General features: G+C 42.9%; 1 protein-coding gene across 3 annotated transcripts in view; it reads right to left on the bottom strand.

Annotated features, from left to right (window-relative positions):
* ARMC1 (armadillo repeat containing 1) overlaps positions 1-17,434 on the bottom strand; it is a 50,432-nt gene that overhangs the window by 27,399 nt on the left and 5,599 nt on the right. For all 3 annotated transcript variants that reach the window (XM_045007308.1, XM_045007310.1, XM_045007309.1), the window contains one exon: positions 6,528-6,619. In XM_045007308.1, coding sequence (XP_044863243.1) covers positions 6,528-6,619 — 92 coding nt within the window. The remainder of the gene's footprint in view (positions 1-6,527; positions 6,620-17,434) is intronic.

Genomic DNA, 17,434 nt, shown 5'->3' with positions numbered 1-17,434 from the left:
CTGAGAAAGAATCGAAAGCTGCACTGCAAAAGCCTTGTTAATAGGACAATTCATCAACAGCGTCTTTGCAAACTAAAGATTTTTATAAGCAGAGGACAAAATTGAGAATAATTCAAGGCTTCGGTGGTCAAGATTGAAAAGAAGTTGGACACTATTCAGATGAAGCATCTCTGAGTGATTTAAAACATCCTGTGGTTCAAATTTAAGCCACATGAAGAGATCCATCTTCTAACTAAACAGGTCCAGCTCTCAGTTGCCCAAGGCTCTCTAATGTGATAAGGTCATTTGCTAGGAAAGTCTACCAACTTCCCTGCAAGAATCATCTTTGACTTTGACCCAATTAAAGCATGATGGAAAAAGACATGCCGGAAGACCTAAAACATGATGGTTGGAAGACATCACCACACACCTGTTCCCTGCAAACAATCTACAAGTACAATCTCGTAATGAACCAGTTTATGATGAGACAGATCATCACAGAAATGCCTAACATGTTTGCTGTCCTCTATGCTGTCCAAACAGCCTGAGAGCCAACTAGCTTGGAACATCACTAAATTTTAAGTCTTGAAAAACACTCTTTTTAATCTAATACCTGCTGTACTCAGTAGGCCTAAAATTTGACTTACTAGAGGTGGTTCCAATTAAAGACCAAACAAGTATACAGAGTGTCTTTCCAGCTCCTTGCTGTGACCAACTATTATTAACAGTTATGCTGCGATAGTACCTAAAGGCCTACTAGACAAGGTCTCCCATTTTGGAAAATGATCATCTCTGTCCCAAATACGTGGATGAGACAAACAAACAGGTTAGGGTATGGACCACGAAAGGCAGAGTAATACGAATAGGGCAGTAGCTCTCAAACTTTTGGACTGGTGATCCCTTTCACATATGAGTGTGATGCCCCTTATACATTAAAAACACTTTTTTATATATTTAACACCATTATAAATGCTGGAGGCAAAGCGGGGTTTAGAGTGGAGGCTGACAACTAGTGATCCCCCATGATTCCCTGAGGGGTCCCGACCCCCCCAGTTTGAGAACCCCTGGAATAGGGTTTGCACATCTACATTATGTTTGTACAAGGTGATATGTTGTAATTACAAAACTTCAGCTTCAAGCATTTCAGAGAGCAGGTGCTTCATCAGTTTCCATATTCACAAGAATACTGAAGATGGAGATTTACAAACATACAAGCTCCCACACAGAAAATGCAACAGTTTGTTAGTATATGCCCACAACCACTGCAGTTTTGCTTTATCACCAACTAGTATTTCGACTTTACTGTTTTTCCCCCCCAGTGTTCTCCCGTTTTCACAAAATCAAGAGGAAGACATTATACAATGAACGTAAATAAAACCAATGTGATTCTGCATCTCTTACTGTATGCGTTTCAGCAAATATTATGTGACTTACTTTGATTTTTTTAAGCTAAACATAATACATCTAAGCTTTGCCAGTTCCAGAGAGTAATTAAATTTTCAAAAGCTATGGGTAATTAAGACTACCCAAAATTAAAATTGAATAAGAAGTCAGGAATTACAGAAGTGCATGCATTTCACCATATCTGCAAGGGACTCTATGTAATTAAACACATATTAATTGCCCCAATCTTCTTAGGCAAGTAATAAATTGGAAGAGCTGATTAATACGCTGGATTTAGTTCAGCTTGTTAAACCTGACACCCTGGTAAAGGAAGACTATCTTGAAAAGCTCTTTTAGCTAAGTAATTGGAATTTTACTCTCAGCAATTTGCCATTCTGTAATAAGAGCTATTTGGTATATTGATTCCCCACCAGTATTTTTTTTAATACGTCAGTTATATTGTAAGAGTACCATTATGATGCTCATAAAGCTTATGAAATAATTGTGACCTTTAATCTTTACTGTCCATCAAGAGTCACTTTCATTCTGAACACTATATTTTCTTGTAGGCTATAAATCCTAATTAATTCTAGAAGTTACTAATAACATTTTATAAAGTCCAAGTAGACACATTACGTTCCCCACGCCATGAAGCCAAATGACTACATCAGTATGTAACATTAAAGAGCTGCTGATGCCTCCTGGAAGACTCTGAAACACTTCGTTTTGAGACAATTCTCCATTCCCCACCCTTTTTAATTATTATTATTATTATTTTAAACACATACACATACACACACTCTCTCTCTACTTGGTAGAGACTGGTAAAGCTTTCCAGGACAGGAATCATGTCTTCCTATGTATATGCATAATGTACTACACAAGGGGGCCCTGGTCCTGATGAGGACACTACCACAACAAAGAATAAACAAACTGAACAGAAACAAGATTTTCATTTAAAAGCGTTTGCTCCAGCTGCTTATTAATCACCTGAAAAGACCTCGATTTCCAATTATAACAAAACTGGTTGCTGAGGAAAGAACATCACCACAAAGAATTAGGGTTACAAGGGCTGGATTCTCATCTCACTATGCTAATTTAAGTCCATTAAAATGAAGTTATGCTTGTGTAAATCAAGAGTAAGGGAGTGGAAAATCAAGCCACAGTGTAGAACAATCAGCAGGAATAGAAGAACTACTGAGAAGCTAAAATATTGTTTTCATATAAATCTTACTAATACAGAAGAATGTAGACAATAAGGGACATGTAGACAGAAGTGTTTCTAAATAAAATGGTTCTTCATAAGTCTTCTATGAAAACATGCAGTTTTAACCTGGATTTCCCACGTTATTGCAACAAGCAGTATTTTATAACAACCATCTTATGAAATATCCCAGAAAGCTTTATAAAAATATTCCAAATCAAAGTAAGTCTGAAAGAACCTAATAAACCCCAAACATGTCTTTAAACTCAACTTTACTATTCCACTGAGTTGACATTTAGTGTTTCTGCTGACACAGGACTCTAGAGCTGAATGACTCTAGTCCCCAACATTTACTATTATTTCTATGCTAGCAAGAGACTAGCAATTATGTACAGTGCAAAACAAAATAGCGAACCTAAAACTCCTTTTCGGTTCCTTAATTGTGACGTAATATTAATAGTGAGTCAGTACACTAGCCAGTTTAAGCAGTAGAATAACCTTAACAATTGAGATATAATGCCTATTATTAAAAAAAACCAACTTCAAAATCTGAGCAGAGAATTCTACAGGCCCCGTAATTTGTGAAGTGAAGCATAAAACAGACCTCTAAGCAAAGAATGACAGTAAGCAAACTTGGATGTCTCACAAGCACACGTGAGTGCACACTTGCAAAAATATTTTTCTACCCATTTTTTGTGATCCACTGATACCAGTGTAGACTGTACAATCCTAATCAAGATTTCTCTTGCCCTCTCAGAGTTCCTAGGAGTTAGATGTCCTGTTTCTCTTCAGATGAGCACTTCCCTAGCTTGAAATGAACCCTTATATAGATGGTCACTTGTCCCAAAGAATAGACAATCTTTTTGTTCCTTGTTTGCACCTACAAAGGGGGGCTCCTAGGCGCTACCACAATACAAATAAATAACCAACCACCAACTCAGAAATGTTTAACCATTGAACTTAATGATTTGGAAGTTTGCAGAACACACTAATTTGCTGAGTTGTGGAGGGATCACGGAACAGAAGGTGATGAGGAAGTGTGTTTCTGGGGTCTGGATGTCTCTGATGCAAATTTCAGAGGGCGATTTAAAGGGACCAGAGCTCTGGCCGCTGTGGGGAGCCCTGGGCCTTTAAATCACTGTCAGAGCCCTGCCGCTGCTACCCCGGGGCTCCAGCAGCGGGGCTCAGGTGGTGATTTAAAGGGCCCGGGGCTCCCCGCAGCCGGAGCCTCGGGCTCTTTAAATCACCGCTGGAGCCCTGCCGCCGCTACCCTGATATAATGGGGTTTCACCGATAACGCGGTAGGGATTTTTGGCTCCCGAGGACCATGTTATATCAGGGTAGAGGTGTATTACCACATCAAGACAGTTCTTCAAAGCTTTTTAAAAACCAAAATAGTGCTTATGAAAGGTTCTGTTTTCACAACCGTGGTCACCTGTATTTCTGTTCTACAAAAGAGTATTTGCAGTGCACATGCTTAAGTGTCTTCCTAAACTGGGGCATGAGTCAGCCAAAACTCAAAGATTTTGGAAAAGTATGCCAATTTGAGAGGCATCGAGATGAGAACTAATTGGATAGAATTCAAAATATAGCTCTGACAAAATCTAAGGATAGTGAGAAGTGATTTTTTTTTGTTTTATTCTTTTTGTTTTTAATAACCACTGTCTTCCTCTACACCATTTTTATTGGAGATGGTGTACAGGTGTAGAGTATTTAACACCCATTAAATGTGATTTTTTTTTTTAAAAGGAATGATAGTTCCCTTAACGTCCAACAAGGCTTGTAAAATTGGATCCCATTAAGTTTGCGCAAAACTACAGTTTCCAAAACAAAGGATTAAATGTATGTGGAAAAATCTTTTGTACTTGTGTTAGGATCTTAAATACCTTTTGTTTAATTGAAATGTAAATAGTTTGTAAAAAGCATGTAAAGAAGCATATGACTCAGACACGTGCTGTTCTTGAGAGGAGTGTTATTTAAAAGCCGTTTGGAAATAAAAGATATAAGGCTTTAGCTGCCCAAAGCAAAATACAAAGTTAGTAAATTTGCAGGTATAATATTTTGGGAGAGGAGAGCAAATAATGACATACGTCTGATTATTTAAAAAAAAATAAGAAATTGATAATACCACTGAGAAATAGATACACTGAAATAACTGTAGAACAGAATAAAATTGTGCAAAGTTGTTGTAGTTGTTTGTAGATTTTCCTAACTTTAGTATTCAGTGTTTGTATAGTGAAATAGTCTTAAATATGTTTGTACAGCACCCAGCTTAAAATTTAGTTGCGGCCTTTGGTTGCTACTGTAATGCAAGTGATAAAATAAAAAAAGATATATCTATCCATTAGCTAATGTCAGAAAAAAAAATTTCAAAAAGGAATTAGCTACTAGTATATCTGCCACATTTAGTTAAAGCAGGTGATTGTCATCCATAAAATACCACTAAGTGGGTGGGAATGTTGTTCACAGGAATTTAGTGAGGAGAGGAGTAATCAATGTTTCAAGATTTACAATTCAAAATATAACTAAGGATAAAAACAAAACATGATGTTCTTGTGAAATGTGATTGTATAATCAAAACGGTGTATAAAAGTTGTCTAAAGAAATGAAATCTTAAAGCCAGGAAAAATTATCCACTATTAATTTGTCATTAAAATTCAAGGACAGAAAGGGTCAGGTTCAGGATCTTGCAGACAGTTGCAAAAAAAAAAAAAAAAAAAAAAGGGGAAGTGAGTCACCGGAAAACTTGCAGAATTTTTTTTTCCTGGGTAGCCCGGTGGCAAGGCAAGGAAAATGCATCTGATTTGGATTGTTATAGCATTTGGAAATTGTTGCTTGTCATTGTCTCTCTCTTGTCAGGAATTGAAACTATACTGCTGACAAAATGCTGAAGCCAAAAGGTTTTTTTTCTATTGCCTGGAGAAATGTGGAGAAAGATAATAGATGAAACATTATTTTGTCACTGAACTACGGTAGGCTTAGCTGTAGGAGGAAAGGCCTAAAGAGGAAATAAACAGGTCTCTATCTTCTGCAGCTTTTACTTGGTGATATTGAGACTGTAACTCTGGGTATGTTTTCAGTTTCCTGGAAGTTCTTCCTAATTTAAGGAAGTTGTCCCAGCCTGCTAGCGGCTGAACATTTTAAAAAGTGAAAGAGATTACCTTGATCCCAGTGGCACAGGTGCTCCTTCATGGATTGGGTCAGAATGGTGCTAGAACTCTACATATTCCTTCCCCAAATCTCAAACCACTTTAGAGAATCTAACAGATTCTCTAAAGTTCCAGGATGAATACTGTGGTCAACAACTCTGCTCCTGAGGCACAATGGAACTTTCTGCCATACGGGTAAAGCTAATCGGTACAGGAGACACAGCCATCCCACAGGTTGGTCCATGACCACAAACTAACTCCCACAGAAATTAAGGATTATCACAAATCTCATCACCTTCTGCTTCAAGTGCAAGGCACATTTCAACCTTGATTTCTCAAGAACATAACAGCAGGTACACAAAAACCCACTCAAACAAGACATGACACTGCACACACAAGTCTCCCTCTGGGGAGGCTATGACGGAAAGAATAAACCACAAGTGACACATGTTAGTCAAGTCACTTAATTTCACTACTGGAAGGCACCTGGATACTACAGTGATGAAAGCGATATAAGAACCTATACTGTATAGAACAGAACTCTGAGCAGTTGAAACCTTCCTCAAAAGGCAAGCTCCTTTCAACTGGGCTTTTGTAGTGTACTGACATTTAATTGATCTGCTATACTGAATAAAATTCAAACTAGCAATAGCTTTAAACCATAAAATCCAAAGAGGAACAAATGCATGCTATACTGTCATGAAATTCATTACATAAATTCAGGTGGCAGAGTTTTATTTGATATTAACTTGTTATTACACAAAAGAATATGGCCTGTCTGTTTTCAGATCTGGCAGCCCCTACAGACTTACCTTTGTATTACAGTTTGTAAGCTCAGCATCATACCCAGTTCACTTTTCATCTTTTCTCTGTTGGCCCGGCATTCTGCCAAATACCTGAGAGCCTAAAAGAAAAGAAGGACAATAGGCATCGGAAGCTGCTTCTGTTATTTCATCATTATTTTCTATTTCTGACGTTTCAAATAATTAACTATTTAACAATTCATAGTTTCTAAAAAAAGAGAAAAGTGTTGGGATAGTTAGAATATGCAGTTTCAGTGCTGCAGCTCCACCTCAAAGACATTTGCCACATTGTGCCAGGTGCAAAAAAGAAGCAGCAATTACAGGCACAAGATGCCTCTTTAGAATATTCAGACAGTACCTGGAACAGAAGATTGCCACCGCTACCACCCTCTTTTATGAGTATTATGGAAAGTCTGAACATTGTTAATAGGGTAAATTTCAACTATTTTTTTGCATTTGTGAATCTCAGAAAGATACAATACCCATTCTGGAAGCAGGGTCCCAAGAAAAGAAAATCTTTCTGAGACACTCAAAGTTTGCATTTAAGAGTTCTTATACTGATTATTCCCATGGGTCTCCTCTTTCATGGAATACAGAAACAGCTGGCCAATCTCATGAAAACCTTACGCGTAACTCAGTGGCATCTCTCTGTTTGTATGTATTTTTGAACACTGGATTCAATCAATTCCAAAATTTCAGAGAATGTTCTAGGCATCAGCATCCAGAACCCTGTTTGTTTTGGTTTTTTGGGGATGGGGTTGGAGGGGAGAAACTGGTGAACACATGATCATCTGTTTAGCACAGCTACAGCTTTAAAGCGCCTCTGAAATTGTCTATAGATCTATCAACTGGTTGACAGCAGCCATTAAAACCTTCAGGTATAACAATACCCCATCGCATTTCTGCTTACCCCCAATAGAGTTTAACATGTTGATGCCCCGAATTATTTATCTCTCAGACAAATAATAATGGCGGGGAGAGGAAGGGGAATGTGAGCGTGTGCACAGACTCTAGCATGGGGGAAAGGGAGAATGGAGAAATGGGGGTGCACACAGGACCCCTGGCAGTGAGAGGGGAAGTTAGGGTACCCTGGTATGTGGGGAGGGTGGCACCCAGAGTCCCTAGTATACAGGTGAATAGGGAAATGGGGGACACACAGAGATCCTGCCATGGAGAGAGAAGTAGGAATGGGGGGCCCAGAGACCCTGCCATTGGGGCAGAATGAGGGACCATGATATGGAAGGAGAGAGGAAGCGGGGAAAGGGATGCACAAAGAAACCCTGGTCTGACAGGGAAAATGGGAGACCCATGCTGCCCCTCATGCTTTGGAAAAGTTCCCCATAGATATTTGCAAGATTAACTCATTATTCTCCTTCAAAACCCTCCTTTAAACTCCAGTTTGCTCAGAGGCCTACATAAACTTTGATCACCAGTTATCACGCTGACCAATACTGTCTCATTGCTTTGTTGTATTCCCCAATCTGGCTGTACCCGGCTGTTATCCCTTATCATACACTTAGATTACAAGCTCTTTGGGGTAGGGATTGTCTTTCTGTTCTATATTTGTACAGCGTTCGGTATTATGGGGACCTAGTCCATGCCTGGGACTCCTGGCTGCTATGATAATACAAATGATAAACAACAGTAATAATGGTGGAGGGGTGAAATGAAGGACAGACTCCCTGGTGGGAGGAAATTAGGGGACCTTGGTAAGGGTGGAAGGGAGGAATGGGGCACACAGAACCCCTATCACGAGAGAGATAGGGAGGCGTTTCAGGGAACCCCTGAAATAAAGGGGGATGGAAGGGTGGCACACAAGAAACCTATGGGGGCATGGAGGAGTGCAATGAGCCCCTGGTGTATGCTATAAGCTCCCCCCTAAAGAAGTGTGTGACCCCCTAGTGTATCTATCAGAAAATGTGCCTGTTGGTGCAGGGGACTAGGAATCAAGGCTCACAGGTTCTATGGAAGAAACATTGGTAAAGTCACTTGGTTTCTCTGACCTTATTTCCATTTTATAAATGACAACACAGCTTAGGTATTTCACAGGGGTGCTGAAGACTTGTTGTAAGACTGCATGTGCAACATCTTAACTCAGGCATTTCCTCACTTGTGCAAATTTACCCACAGAACCATATTTTGATTAAAATCTGTTAAGGATATGCTACAGTATTTATGGCATTCCTTATAGATTTGTTATTTTTTCTTATAAAAAAAAGTATAATCTGAAATTGTTTGGCATGGGGGATCTCCCCTTTGTTTAATGTGTTCCTTGAACAGCAAGATAAGGATGCCTGTGGAACCCTTCTTGGGCACCTACAACTTTTGCCATTGCAATGTAAAAAGCAAAATTTTCAGTGTTGTAGAAATATGGATGCAATGCATCACTACAGTTTTCAGCTGTGCAAGCCAAAACACTTTGAATAAGGCAGGGCACCACAGGATCTCTGCCTCATTCAACGTGACAGCTTCAACTAAATTTGAACTTTTAGAACACAACCAAATTAACTACAATATATGAACAAGGCAGCCTATCCTCCACACTGGAGAACCGCTGTAAGAAATACTACTGGCATGTTAATCTATTGCCCAAGTGCAGTGTGCAATTTTTAAAGGCTCAAAACTCAATGAAAACAAAAACAACTTTCACCAGAACACTCAAAGGGGCTTCTTCTCTAAGAAGCTTCTGCCCTCAGACACTTCACCACTGCAGCCATAAAAAAAATCCATATTTAAAGAAAAAACTCTTAATGAGAGAAAGTAAAGTAGTTTATGTATCTACTTTCTGAACACTCAACAGCAGCTCTACTGTTTATACTCATACTTCAAGAAAAGAACCAACATTTCAGAATAATAGTTTGACTCCAAACATAGATTTATCAAGGAAATCCTTGAGTAGCCTTAATCATTGCTGTTGCTAGGGCTCCACTTCTAATAAAGAGTGATTTTGTAAGATTTTGTGCATGCCACAAAGAGGATGTTGTAGATGTTGCAGCCTCAAACTGAAGAAATAAATCAAAAGAAGAGCAGTAGAATGTGCCACAATGAACAGAGTAGATATTGCTCTTTTATCAAAAAGCTGTTGAAACAAAAAGAGGAGTACTGAAGTGGGATGGAAATACCAGGCAAAAGAACTCCAAGTCTCAAATCTATTTGTATTACATAGTTTCTCCATTTTTTTGGCCAACAGCTAAAGGTGAAAGATGTATCTTGTTCATGGGATTCCTGGATATTATATGTAATGTTCATCTGATGTGTTTGGAATCATTGTTCACGATGCCATAACTTTAACAGCAATTTCATTTTATTAAACTACCTAGAGGGCAGATTGCTAATTACTCTCCTACGACAAGAAAAAAAGAAAAATCTGAAAAAGGTTTTTAAGAAGACTGCAGCAAAGCTTCAGAGGAACCTTACAGCTAATGATTTGATAGCTTTAATCTATTTTTTATCCAAGTAGAGCTTTGAGATTGCTGTTCCCCAAGCCTGTGATATGGACTTGTTTGCCGTCCAAGGTTTTGTTTTCTCGTCTTTACAGATGAACTTTTCTGCAAAATTTGATACTGATGACTAGGGGTTTCCAAGAATTGAATATTGGCACTGCTTTGTTTGCACCACCACTTTCTTGGTTAAAATCTCAAATTTCTCAGTTGTTGAGATGTATTATATTTCCAGTGTTACCTTTTTTGTGGGGAGGAGAGGGGGGAAGGGAGGTGGCTCCCAAGGTCAATATAGTATTGTGATTGAAGGGTTTCCTCTAAACACAGCTTATCTACCTGCATTCCAGGACCACACATGATATACTGATAACTGAGATGTACCCAGATAGCTGAGGACCTTGCACTAGTACTCAGGGTGTTACATAATTACTTTTGTGATAATAAATTGTGAAAGTTTACTCATTCCCTAAATGGAATCATATAACAGGTCTGTTGCTCAATGAACACCTCACAACAGTGTGCCTAGTCCCTTTCTTATTTTTATGGTAGCTATATATTGTTCTTTCCAAAGATGTACTTCTAACATTTATTCTTAAATCCTACTTTTATTTTTGGCATGTTTTATAGTTAGAATGCAAGGCCATTTTATTGCCATCTGAGTAATCTAAAGTCCTGTAAAGTCTCTGGTTCTAAATTTATGACCGTTTAATTACACCTTTGCTATCCTGCCAAGATGTAGAGACTCGTATACTTTTATCATTCTCTACTAATCATTTCCACTTATAGTCTGAGTTTCCCTGCACCGCCATTCAAACACTTCTAGAAGTCTGTCTAAACAGTCATTGAAATTAAAGACCTGAGCACAGTATTTCCATGTTGAGAAAAACAACCATCTATTTGCAAAGCAATAGATCAGGGGTCTCAAACATGCGGCCCGCGGGCCGCTTCCCTGCGGAGCTCCCCCACCAGGGCCAGCTCTAGAGTGGGGAGCCCAGAGCCTTTTAACTCCCAGCCGCGGCTGGGAATCAGAAGGCTCCGAGCTGCCCGCCGCGGCGGGGAGCCCAGAGCCTTTTAACTCCCAGCCGCGGCTGGGAATCAGAAGGCTCCGAGCTGCCCGCCGCGGCAGGGAGCCCAGAGCCTTTTAACTCCCAGCCGCGGCTGGGAATCAGAGGGCTCCGAGCTGCCCGCCGCGGCGGGGAGCCCAGAGCCTTTTAACTCCCAGCCGCGGCTGGGAATCAGAGGGGGCTCCGAGCTGCCCGCCGCGGCGGGGAGCCCAGAGCCTTTTAACTCCCAGCCGCAGCTGGGAATCAGAAGGCTCCGAGCTGCCCGCCGCGGCAGGGAGCCCAGAGCCTTTTAACTCCCAGCCGCGGCTGGGAATCAGAGGGGGCTCCGGACTCCCAGCCGCGGCGGGGAGCCCAGAGCCTTTTAACTCCCAGCCGCGGCTGGGAATCAGAAGGCTCCGAGCTGCCCGCCGCGGCAGGGAGCCCAGAGCCTTTTAACTCCCCGCCGCGGCTGGGAATCAGAGGGGGCTCCGGGCTCCCAGCCGCGGCGGGGAGCCCAGAGCCTTTTAACTCCCAGCCGCGGCTGGGAATCAGAAGGCTCCGAGCTGCCCGCCGCGGCAGGGAGCCCAGAGCCTTTTAACTCCCAGCCGCGGCTGGGAATCAGAGGGCTCCGAGCTGCCCGCCGCGGCGGGGAGCCCAGAGCCTTTTAACTCCCAGCCGCGGCTGGGAATCAGAAGGCTCCGAGCTGCCCGCCGCGGCAGGGAGCCCAGAGCCTTTTAACTCCCAGCCGCGGCTGGGAATCAGAGGGGGCTCCGGGCTCCCTGCCGCGGCGGGGAGCCCAGAGCCTTTTAACTCCCAGCCGCGGCTGGGAATCAGAAGGCTCCGAGCTGCCCGCCGCGGCAGGGAGCCCAGAGCCTTTTAACTCCCAGCCGCGGCTGGGAATCAGAAGGCTCCGAGCGGCCCGCCGCGGCAGGGAGCCCAGAGCCTTTTAACTCCCAGCTGCGGCTGGGAATCAGAAGGCTCCGAGCTGCCCGCCGCGGCAGGGAGCCCAGAGCCTTTTAACTCCCAGCCGCGGCTGGGAATCAGAGGGCTCCGGGCTGCCTGCCGCGGCAGGGAGCCCAGAGCCTTTTAAATCCCAGCCGCGGCCGGGAATCAGAGGGGGCTCCGAGCTGCCCGCCAGGGCAGGGAGCCCAGAGCCTTTTAACTCCCAGCCGCGGCTAGGATTTGCTGGGGCGGGGGGCGGCGCTCTGGCGGTTGCGGGTCGGCGGCTCCGGTGGACCTCCCGCAGGCATGCCTGAGGGAGGTCCACCGGGGCCATCTGCCGCCCTCCCCAGGATGCCGCCCCAAGCGGGTGCTTGGCCCGCTGGTGCCTAGAGCCCGCCCTGTCCCCCACTTACTGCCTGTCGCCGCCAAACTCCCCTCACCCCGTCCCCCTCCCCGAGTTATTTTCTGTGCCTAAGCTCCCCGTGCGCTGCTCCCCAATGTTTGGGGCCTGGTCTCTCCCCTGGCCCCACCTGCTGCCCCCACGCGCCTCCCCCCAGTGTCTCCCGGCCCCCACTTGCTGCCCCCTCACCGCCCGGGAGCCTGCCCGGGAGCTCAGGCTGACTCCACTCCTCCGCTATGCCGGCTTCCGGCATCACCTGCTGCCGCAGGGTCCTAGCGCCCCCCTGCACTAGGGCCAGGGCAGGCTGCCCTTCCCCTGCCCTTCTGCCCTAGTCCTGAGACTCTCCAATGCCCCGAGCCTCTCCAATGCCTCAAACCCCTCACCCTCAGCCCCACAGCCCTCACCCCTGCACCCCCTCCTATCCCCAAACTCCGTCCCAAAGCCTGCACCCCCACCCCCTGCCGCAGCCTGGAGCCTGCACCGAGCACAGAGCCTGCACTCCAGACCCCCTCCCCCACACCCCCCCCAAATCCCACCCCGAGCCTTAGGCAGTAAATCTAAGTGCGTGTTTTGTCCTTTGAGTGAGGTGCATTACTGAGTGTATATATTTATTAAAACTGTAGATTCTACATTAAAGTGTCAACCAACACTGTCACAATGACATAACCAAAATTAGTACAAAATTTGACAAAACGTCAAAATTAGCACTGACGTTTCACATTACAGTTAAAGAAGTTAATAAAAAAGTTAATAAATTGACTTTTAATAGCATACTATATTTTAATACTATACTACTATATTACTCTTCTTTTTTTTTCTGCCTACCTCCAGGCGCTTCCTGCCGCCAAGCCGCCAAACAGCTGTTGGTGGTGCTTAGCACTTTCCAGGAGGGAGGGGGGAGGAGCGGGGAGCCGCACACTTAGGGGAGGAGGTGGAGAAGAGACAGGGCAGGGGCGGGGCCTCATGGAAGGGGTGGATTGGGGGTGGGGCCAGGGGCAGCAAGGGGGCGTGTCAGTGATGCGGCCCTCGGGCCAATGCACTAGTCCTCATGCGGCCCTCGGGGTCATTTGAGTTTGAGACCCCTGCAATAGATTAATTGTTTTGCTTACATTAACCTCTCCTTTGGCTCACTATTCAATATCAAAGATTTTCAGCTCAAAGCACACCTTCTATAATACATGATTTGACACAAACAGAGCTGTAAACAGGGGAGTGTGAATGGGAGTTTGGGGGCAGACTAAGAGAGGCAGGCAGAGGATCATACAGGCTAGTGAAGGGAGTGTGCAGTGTTCTAGCACTGTTTTGGTGCTTGTTGGGGGTTTGTTTTGCTGTGGGTGGTGGTGTTTTGGTTTGGTTTGTGTTTCTCAGATTTATAGGATTTAGGTGAGAAGGCTATGACAGATACAGAGGCAGCAGTGGTAGTGACGCAAGCAGTGGAAGACACAATTAAGATGACTGGATGTGGAAGCTGCAGCATGTACATGATCCTGGAGGAGGTATCTGATAAGAGTTTTGTCTGCATGAAGTGCCGCCTGATGGAGCTAATGGAAGAAAAGATCCAAGGATTGGAGATGCAGGTTGAAACTCTGGTTGAGTTTAGAAGGGGGTTTGAGCGGATGATGGAGCAAAGACCTGAGGAGTCTGAATGGGGGGGAAAAAAAAATCAGACTTGCAGATGGAAGCAGGAGCAAAGAACTCTGAGAGGAGATTGCTGGGTGAAGAAAGTGGATGGTGGAAGCATGTGACTAAGAGAACCAGGCAGAGGAAAAGACGGGCCAGTGAAGGAGAAATAGAGCTCAGGAACAGGTTTGAGGAGTTGGAAAATGAAGAAGGGGCACAGCAGGTGGTCGCTGAAGGTGAGAGGGCAAGGAAGAAGAGAAGAGCAGCTAGTTCTATAAGAAGAGGGGAAGAGTCAATGGAGATAACACTACCAAACATGAGCCCCAGGAGGATACGGGGTGGGTTGCAGAGGATTGTAAGGGTGAATAGGAATCAAGAGGACTTGTAGCCAGAGGGAACAGGCGATAGACCGGAGAATCGCACCGTCACCAGGAAAAGGCAGGTCTACATGATTGGAGACTCCTTATTGAGAAGAATATACAGGCCTGTAACCAGAGATGATCCAGAGAACAGAAGGGTGTGCTGTCTGCTGGGTGCTAAGAAACGGGATGTGGACCTGAGGCTGAAGAGGATCCTAATGGGAGCGGGAAAGAATCCACTGATTGCCCTTCATGTGGGAATGAATGATACAGCTAGATTCTCGCTGGAACGTATCAAGGGAGACTATGCCAGGCTGGAGAAGATGCTTAAGGAAATCGAGGCTCAGGTGATCTTCAGTGGGATTCTGCCTGCTCCTAGAGGAGGCAACAAAGGTGTGACAAGATTATGACAATCAACAGATGGCTCAGGCAGTGGTGCTATAAGGAGGGCTTTGGGATGTATGGCCACTGGGAGGGATTCATGGACAGAGGACTGTTCTCTCAGGATGGACTTCCCCTGAGTAGGGAGGGAAATAGACTTCCAGGATGGCACAACTGATTAACAGAGCTTTAAACTAGGAATTGGGGGGAGATGGTTGGGAGATTTCCAGGTAATCTCCACGCTGGATTTTACCATTGATAGGGAAGAAAATGAAGAAAGAAAGGATATAGCCATGGGTAGGAGAATGGACATATGGAGGAAGGGTAGTGTAGATACCATTCTAATAGGTGCTACTGACGGTAGAATGTCTGGACCTAATCGGGTAAAAAAATGTGAGTGAAGCCAAACAGCAAGTATTAAGATGTTTGTATACCAATGCGAGGAGCCTAGGTAACAAAATGGAGGAACTAGAGTTACTGGTGCAGGAAGCGAAACCGGATATTATAGGGATAACAGAAACAAGGTGGAATAGTAGTCATGACTGGAGTAGAGGTACTGAAGGGTATGTGTTGTTTAGGAAAAAGACAGAAATAAAGGCAAAGGTGGTGGAGTAGCATTGTATAACACTGATAAGGTAGACTGTAAAGAAATAAGAAGGGATGGAATGGATAAGACAGTCTGTCTGGGCAAAAATCACATTGGGGAAAAAAGCTACTAGAGCCTCCCCTGAGACAGTGCTTGGGGTGTGCTATAGATTTGGATATGGATAGAGACCTTTTTAATGTTTTTAATGAAGTAAATACTAATAGGAATTGTGTGATCATGGGAGACTAACTTCCCAGATATAGACTGGAGGACAAGTGCTAGTAGTAATAATAGGGCTCAGATTTTCCTAGATGTGATATCTGATGGATTCCTTCACCAAGTAGTTGCTGAACCAACAAGAGAGGATGCCATTTTAGATTTGGTTTTGGTGAGTAGTGAGGACCTCATAGAAGAAATGATTGTAGGGGACAACCTTGGTTCGAGCGATCATGAGCTAATTCAGTTTAAACTAAATGGATACATAAACAAAAACAGATCTGTGACTTGGGTTTTTGATTTCAAAAGGTCTAACTTTTGAGAGCTGCTGGATGCTCAGTCAGCACTTTAAAAAATGAGATCATTTAGGGCCTGATCCAAAGCCCACTGAAGTCAGATGAAAGACTCAGGCTGAATTTCACAGATCAGGCCCACTTCAGCATGATACTTATGGATGTGACAAACATTAAGCACACCAGTAGCCTAACTGAAGATAGGCATACAAGGTTTAAGTAACCTTCCTGATTTAGGACTTTACTTAGTCACCTCAACGTGGATTTAATTTTTGTAAGATCTTAGTTCAAGATTTAAAAAAGGATTAGATTCACCTAGTTAACCATAAAGTTTCTGATTTTTGTAATGTAGAATCAAGTAGGGACTCAAGATATCGCTCATTTTAAGCTCTTCACTCTTGGGTTTCTGTATTTCAATAACATACACATTTATACAGCTTCTTCCATCTGAGGATATCAAGTCACTTTACAGATATTAACACACTAATAGGTACAATACTCCTATGAAGTAGCTATTCCCTCCCCCCCCCCCCCGCGCTTTGACAGTGTTTTCAACATCAGGCACTAAGATTGTATTTGTATTAAAAACTTAGTGGCATAAAATCTTTGTGACTTCAAATAGAAATTGCTTCAGTGTTAACAATGAAAAGTTCTTTAGACTTTTAATACATACAGTTAGAATGATTTTTTTAAATATATGCAGGCCAATTTTTTGAAGAACCAGGAACCTAAACTTATTCTCCAAAGACAATATTATGGAACCTGCAAATGGAATTTTCAAAAGCACTTAATGGGACTTGTGGTCCTAAGTCACCTGACTTCAAATTGAAAAACCTTGATGGAGAAGCATAGAAGATGCGTCTGACAAAGTGGGTATTCACCCACGAAAGCTTATGCTCCAATACTTCTGTTAGTCTATAAGGTGCCACAGGACTCTGTTGCTTCTTATAGCAGGATTTCAGATTTCTTGACTTGTGGAAATTCCCTACATTTGAGGGTGAAGTCTGTTGCAAATATAGCACAGGCTATATTTATCTATGTTTATCAATTTTGTGTTTAAGTTTGTGTTGTTTTTACAATAAGGATGTTAATGAGGCCACGGACTTCTCCTTTTCAGCACAGGTGAGCTTTTAAAGTGTGGAACTTCTTAGTAGGAAAAGAAATCTATGTAAAATCTGAAACTCTACTAACAATTAGGAAAACTAAAGAAACAAGTAAAAAAACCAAACCATCCATTTTAGGAATTTAAAACTATAAAATGGGAAGACAGGAAAAAGCTAGCACTATATACATAATATAATATGAAGTAAAATTTAAAAACTTATTTAAATAAAAAAATGATGATTAAAAAAACCTCGATTTTTATTCACCCACTTCCAATCAAGAGAAAAGGCATTATGTCAGTGTAGTACTTAGATTTTAAGAGTCACATTGTCCACAGTCATCACATACAAAGTCTGAAGAGAAGCATGCATACAGTTATATGTGACAAGCTACATTACAGTTTTTCCCTCTGCATATACAAAGTTAGAGGGTTATCTTCCAAAACACAGACACACACACACACAATAAATTAATCTATAAAAACTTGTTCTCCAACTTCAGAATGATTTTGTCACTCATTAATTGTTGAAAT

The sequence above is a fragment of the Mauremys mutica genome, chromosome 2, assembly GCF_020497125.1.
Source record: "Mauremys mutica isolate MM-2020 ecotype Southern chromosome 2, ASM2049712v1, whole genome shotgun sequence".
NCBI classification, from domain to species: domain Eukaryota; kingdom Metazoa; phylum Chordata; order Testudines; family Geoemydidae; genus Mauremys; species Mauremys mutica.
Note: the sequence above shows the minus strand (reverse complement) of the source record. Positions and strands in the feature narration are given on the sequence as shown.